At 47.5% G+C, this 7,421-nt stretch overlaps 1 protein-coding gene across 1 annotated transcript in view; it reads right to left on the bottom strand.

Annotated features, from left to right (window-relative positions):
• LOC143299210 (ATP-citrate synthase-like) overlaps positions 1-7,421 on the bottom strand; it is an 83,217-nt gene that overhangs the window by 26,408 nt on the left and 49,388 nt on the right. The window contains 5 exon segments of the mRNA XM_076612404.1: positions 1,293-1,345; positions 3,041-3,171; positions 3,173-3,310; positions 5,952-6,097; positions 7,128-7,307. Of these exon segments, the coding sequence (XP_076468519.1) occupies positions 1,293-1,345; positions 3,041-3,171; positions 3,173-3,310; positions 5,952-6,097; positions 7,128-7,307 (648 nt within the window).

A 7,421-nucleotide genomic window follows, 5' to 3' on the forward strand; every position in this document is an offset into this window, starting at 1 on the left:
CCGCCATCCAACGTCATGACACAATCAAAACACTGTCACCACCATCGTGACACAATCATAACACTGTAACCACCATGACACTGTCACCACCATCATGACACTGTCACCACCATTCAACGTCATGTCACAATCTTAACACTGTCACCACCATCATGACACTGTCACCACCATTCAATGTCATGACACAATCTTAACAGTCACCACCATCATGACACTGTCACCACCACCATGACACTGTCACCACCATTCAACACCATGACACAATCATAACACTGTCACCACCACCATGACACTGTCACCACCATTCAACACCATGACACAATCATAACACTGTCACCAAAATCATAACACTGTCACCAAAATCATAACACTGTCACCACCATCCAACGTCGTGACACAATCATAACACTGTCACCAAAATCATTTCATATTTCTCTTTTTTCATCACAAAAGATTTCTCTGTGTGTAATTCAGGCTGCTCTCCCCAGGGAGAGAGCGTTGCTACACTGAGAGCATGTGTATGTACATGTGTGTGTGTATGTGTATGTGTGTGTGTGCGTGTGTGCATGCACGTATGCATGTAAGTGTTTTGTGTTCATGTGTGTGCGTGTGTGCATGTGTGCATGCTCTGTGTGTGTGTGTGTTTTGTGTCTCTGTGTGTCTGTGCATGTGTGTGACTGTGAGAGTGAGTGCACATGCGAGCATGTGTTCTTCAGTTTCATGTCTATCCCACGCTAAGTCGTAGCAGACAAATGTGCATGCACTTGGGTGCACAAACAACCATGCATGAATGCACATCTATTTATGTTGGGTTTTTTTTTCCGATATACTTGTGTGTAATAAGACCACAGCCACAAACAACTTGACCTTAACCCTTTCACTGCCAGTCAATTTAGAGTACAAAATTCCCTTGTGGTACAAACACAGAAAAGACAGTGGCTAAGAGTAGCTGGGGATTCCCCCTGCGATGTACAAAAAATATGGCCTGCCCTACCACCGAACATTAAGAGCAGTAGGTTCATGGATAACAGACCAATGAATGGTCACCTTTCACTGACATGGGTCCTCTTCCACACCTGTGCATAATTGTGAGCTTGGCGGTGAAAGGGTTAAGGGCTCATTGCCGATAGGTCATTAAACTCAACTCCACCTCGTGTGTATGTGTGTATTCAATCATGCGTACGTGTGTAACACGCATGCATGCATGCGTGTTTGTGTTAAAAGCAGGCACGGACAGGCATACTGGATATCATGCAAAAAAAAACAAAAACCGATAAATGTACAGAACATACCAGGGATAAGAATCTCTTTGTGGCCCCAGTAAAACTTCTGCTTGTGATCACCCCTGGAAACAGAAAACAAGCCACTGTCAAAAATTCAGTGTCGTGCCAATGTTACCAACTCTTCTCCAGTCCAGAGGAACATAGAAAACATCTGTCCTGTTTTGCGTAACTCTTTTTGCGTCACAACAGATTTCTCTGTGTGAAATTCAGGCTGCTCTCCCCCAGGAAGAGCGCATCGCTACACTGAAAGCACCACCACTTTTTTTTTTTTTTTTTTTTAATTTCCTGCCTGCAGTTGTTTTTTGTTTGGGTTTTTTTTTCTTTGTGGTTTTCTTTTCTATCAAAATGGATATTTCTACAGAATTTTGCCAGGGACAGCCCTTTTGTTGACGTGGGTTCTATTACGTGCACTAAGTGCATGCTGTACACAGGACCTTGGATTATCGTCTCATCTGAATGACTAGCGTCCCAGACCACCACTCAAGGTCTTGTGGAGGGGGAGAAATAACAGGCGACTGAGCCGTGATTCGAACCAGCGCGCTCAGATTCTCTCGCTTACTAGGCAGACGCGTTACCTCTAGGCCATCTCTGTTTCGGCATGGTGTTATCATCCTTGGGGGGGTGGGTGGGGGGGGGGCGGGGAAGCCACTTCATTCCAATGTTCCTCACACCACCACCGACCCAGATGTGAATAGGTAACACCGACATCGGTTGGGGAAGGTTATAAACAGCAGGAGAGGACTGGGCCTTGCCAGGCAGACGTGTTACCTCCAGACCTTCACTCCACCACTCACTCTATCTCTTGAAGTCTCTTTCTCCCCTTCTCTCTCTCTCTTTATTTCTAACCCCCCCCCCTCTCTCTCTTCCTTAACATTCAAATCTTCACTTTTGACAATTATTCCCATATTGTTGTTTTGTTGTTGGTGTTCTTTATACATTAAATGTTTCCCTTTTTTTTCCATTCTTTTTCTTCATCCCCCCCTCCCTCCCCCTGACCCCCAGACACACACCCTCCCCATGTATGAGAGAGCAGCTTGTAAAAAATAAAAAAAAAAGCCACACATATTTATGTTTAATCATCACTGATAAAGATTTTTTTTTTTTTTTTTTTTTGAAAAATGAATAAAATATTTTTTGAAAAAAGAAGAAAAAACAGAAAAAGAAAAAGAAGAAGAAAAAAAGATTTTTGCCCCCGTAAAGACATAAAAAACAACCTGAAAGCAAACCAAAACCTACATTTCTCCTCTCCTCTTCCTCACTCCCTGTCTCCCTCCCTCACTACTACCATACCAACTCTCTTCCCTCCCCCCCCCCCTTCCTCCCCATCCCTCTCCATCCCCCCCACACTCCCAACCCCCTCCTTAAAGACGCTACAAAAAACTGAAAGCAAACCAAAGCCTACGTTTCTCCTCTCCTCTTCCTCACTCCCTGAGCCTCCCTCCCTACCTACCATACCAACTCTCTTCCCTCCCCCACCCCTACCTTCCTCCTCATCCCTCTCCATCCTCACCCCCCCACACACCCCCACACCCCCCCCCCCCCCCATCCCCCCACCAACCCCCTCCGTAAAGACACTACAAAAAGCAAAACAACTGAAAGCAAACCAAAAGCTACCTTTCTCCTCTCCTCTCCCTCACTCCGTGAATCTCCCTCCCTACCTACTACCATACCAACTCTCTTCCCTCCCTCCTAGCCCCCCCCCCCACCCCTCACCCTCCCCCCGGCCCCGCACCCCCACACCCCACCAAAACACTCACACAAACGGGTAGATCATGGCCACGACGGAGGGCTCCTTGCGGGAGCAGACATAATCAAAGTCCAGCATGCCCTGCACGGCGCGCGCCTGCATCCCCCAGATGACGGCCTTGGTGCCCTTGGTGAACAGCCCCGCCGGCTGTGTGCCCTGCTCCGCCTTGGCGGCGCTCGGCTGGGCAGGTGGAGGAGTTGGAGGTGTTGGCCTGGGCGGCTGCGGAGTTGGAGGCAGGCCTCATCTCTGCAGACCCTCGGCGGCTGGAGCTGGGCGACTGCTGCACAAAGTCGTCTTCCTGCGTCGTACTTGTGAAGTTTTGTGTGCCTCCATTGATGGTTTTTGGGTTTGGGTTTTTTTTTGTTTTGTTGTTTGTTTGTGACTGGTGTGTGTGTGTGTCTGACTGTGTGTGTGTGTGTGTGTGTGTATGCGTTGGTGGGTGAGTGGATGTGTGTGTGAGTGTGTGGGGTGTATGTTTGTTGGGTTTTTTTTTGTGTGTGTAAGTGAGTGTGTGTGTTTGTTTGTGATTGGTGTGTTTGTATGTGTGTGTGTGTGTGTGTGTGTGTGTGTGTGTGTGTGTGTGTGTGTGTGTGTGTACTACTTCCTTTACTGTTTCATTCAAATACACTAGGCAATGCAGTGCGTACTTCATTTTGTGTGCCTCCATTAATGGTTGTTTTTGTGTGTGTATGTGTGTGTGTGAGTGTTGTGACTAGTGTGTGTGTGTGCGTGTGTGTGTTGTGACTGGTGTGTGTGTGTGTCTGTGTGTGTGTGTGTGTGTGTGTGTGCGCGCGCGCGCGTGTGTACATGTGTGTGCGCGAACCATTTCCTTTTCCTGTTTCATTCAAATACGCAAGGAAATGCAGTAACACACAATAACGATAAAAATTCAAACATCACCTCACCTCCAGCAAAGTCACTGCAGTTCTACACTTTCTCAATACCCTGCGACACATACTTCTCAAGAGGAGAGACGTACCAACCACCACGGCAAAAATTGTTAGGGTCATGGACAGAGGACTGGAAGGAGCTGGGTTCAATTCACATGACAGGTGGGGTTTGTTGAGGGTGGCGGGGGGGGTGCGGCAGGGGGAGGGGGATTAGCCTATGGCCAGCTCCTACCCAGAGCTTAGTGTGCGATGGGGCTCAAACGGGAAGGCTAGGACCTCGCTGTTGAGGGTTATCGACTTCACAGATGCGTCTTTAGGGGGTTGTTACTCAACTTTCCTGACCAGCACTGACAGGTTTCTGTATCTCTCAGCCTAGTTAAAAGCTAGGGTATGTTATGAGAGAACAACCCTCTCAAGTAGTCCCTAAACCTTCTTCTTTTTCGTTCGTGGGCTGCAACTCCCATGTTCACTCGTTAGTACATGAGTGGGCTTTTATTGTGTATGACTGTTTTTACCCCGCCATGTAGACAGCCCTACTCCGTTTTGGGGGGTGTGCATGCTGGGTATGTTCTTGTTTGCAAAACTCACCAAATGCTGACATGGATTACAGGATCTTTTAACGTGCGGTATTTGATCTTCTGCTTGCTGTATACACACCAAGGGAGTTCAGGCACTGAGCAAATCTGCACATACGTCGACCTGGGAGATCGGAAAAACCTCCACCCTTTACCCACCAGGCCCCGTTAATGAGATTCAAACCCGGGACCCTCAGATTGAAAGTCCAACGCTTTAACCAATCATCTATTGCACTCATCAGTCCCAAACCTAAATGGAACCTCACAGAAGCATCATAATCAACCCCATCATCATTCATCATCATCATCAAAAAACTGAAAACAGATGGCTATGGTGGCTGAATGGTTACAGCGCTAGATTATAGCCCAAGTTTCCTGAGTTCGATCCTCAGTTTCAGTCGGAGATTTGTCCTATCTCCCAGACCAACCTTTTTTCCAGTCTCCCAGGTTAACAACGTATGTGCAGACCTGCTAGTGCTAAACCCCCTTCTTGTGTACACCCATGCAAGAACATCAAATATACATGTTAAAGATCCTGTAATGCAGTGTTTGGTGGGTTATGGAATTCAGTCTAATGTCATCATCTTAGATGAACAGACTATAAATAAATAAACGAAAAAAAACAAACATGGGTTATGGAAACAAGAAAATACCCAGCAAGTATACCTTAGAAAATGGAATATGGCTGCCTGTATGGTGGGGTAAAAACATGCACAACCCCACAAAAAACGGAGTATGGCTGCCTACATGGCAGGGTAAAAATGGTTGTACACATAAAAGCCCCCCCCCCCCCTAGCCCCCCCCCCGTACATATGAGTGAATGTGGAAGTTGCAGCTCACAAATGCTGAAGAAGATTTGTACAATAGAAAACAAAAATGTTTAAATTCTGGGGCACACAAAAAAAGATTTGAATTGATGTGATTGAATATGGATACTTGTATAGCGCCTATCCTCAGTCAGAGACCAACTCAAAGCACTTTACAAACACAGGGTCATTTACACAACAGGTTGCCTACCTGGCTAGAGCCGACTGACGGCTGCCATTGGGCGCTCATCATTTGTTTCCTGTTATTCAATCAGATTTAAGGCACGCACACATACACGCTCACACAGACAAGTCTTTTTTTTTATGTGTATGACTGTTTTGTTCATTTACCCCACTCTGTAGGCAGCCATACTCCATTTTCGGGGGTACGTTCTTGTTTCCACAACCCACTAAACACTGACATGGATTGCAGGATCTTTAACATGCGCATTTGATCTTCTGCATGCCGTATACACACGAAGAGGGTTCAGGCACAAACCAGGTCTGCACATATGTTGACCTGGGAGATTGGGAAAAAAATTTCTCCATCCTTTAGACCCACCAGGCGCCGTTACCGAGATTCAAACCAGGGACCCTCAGATGGAGAGTCCACTCGGCTACCACGCCCGTCAAACAGAGAGGAGACTTACTGAGTTCCCCGGAAGCAGGAAGTTGGCGGTGGTGGGCAGTGCCTTGGGGTTGGACGGGATCTCCCTCTTGCCCAGCGCCATGCTGACGATGGCCGTCATGTGAGTCTCTGGCCCAAACACGTGGATCGGCACACCCAGACTGCTGCCTGCAATCATCAGCACAACAACCCTCAATTAACACAGTCTTGTTCGAAGCAGTCATTCTCTGGATTGGCACACACAGACTGTTGCCTGCAATCATCAGCATAACAACCCTACATTCACACAGAGTCTAAGTCTTGTTCAAAGCAGTCATTCTCTGGATCACCACACCTGGACTGCTGCCTGCAATCATCAGCACAACAACAACCCCACATTAACACAGGAGTCTGAGTCTTGTTCAAAGCAGTCATTCTCCGGATCGGCACACCCAGACTGTTGCCTGCAATTATCAGCACAACCACAACCCTCAATTAACACAGGAGTCTGAGTCTTGTTAGAAGCAGTCATTCTCTGGATTGGCACACAAAGACTGTTGCCTGCAATCATCAGCAGAACATCCCTACGTTCACACAAAGTCTAAGTCTTGTTCGAAGCAGTCATTCTCTGGATCACCACACCTGGACTGCTGTCTGCAATCATCAGCACAACAACAACCCTTAATTAACACAAGAGTCTGAGTCTTGTTCGAAGCAGTCACTCTTGTCATGCTCAATCACGTGGATCGGCACACCTGGACTGCTGCCTGCAATCATCAGCACAACAAAAAACCCATATCAACACAGGAGTCTTGAGTTTTGTTAGAAGCAGTCACTCTCGTCATGCCCAATCAGGTGGATCACCACACCTGGACTGCTGCCAGCAATCATCAGCACAAAAACAACCTCACATTAACACAAGAGTCTGAGTCTTGTTAGAAGTAGTCACTCTCGTCATGCCCAATCAAGTGGATTGGCATACCCACACTGCTGCCTGCAATCATCAGCACAAGAACCCTCAGTTAACACAGGAGTCTGAGTCTTGTTCGAAGCAGTCACTCTCTGGATCACCACACCTGGACTGCTGCCTGCAAACATCAGCACAACAACAACCCCACATTAACACAAGAGTCTGAGTCTTGTTCGAAGCAGTCACTCTTGTCATGCCCAACCACGTGGATTGGCACTCCAAAAAAAAAAAAATTTTTTTTAAACTGACCGAGCTCCCTCATTATGCGCAGTCCCTCCTGGTAGTTGGGCCCCGCGCGCCGCACGTACACCATGACCTTGCCCTCGATCAGCTTGACCTGAAACTCCTGCAAGGCCCGCACGATGCCCTTGAACGTCGTGGCCACGTTCGTGAAGTTGGCGATGCCGCCGCCGATGATCAGGATCTTCCCTGAAGGCAAATTTGATAAAAGAGGAAATGACGCAATGGGCGCAACAGCTGGGTGGTTAAAGCGTTGGACTTTCAATCTGAGGGTCCAGGGTTCGAATCACACTAACGTCGCCT

Source organism: Babylonia areolata, chromosome 2, assembly GCF_041734735.1.
Source record: "Babylonia areolata isolate BAREFJ2019XMU chromosome 2, ASM4173473v1, whole genome shotgun sequence".
Taxonomy (NCBI): Eukaryota; Metazoa; Mollusca; class Gastropoda; order Neogastropoda; family Buccinidae; genus Babylonia; species Babylonia areolata.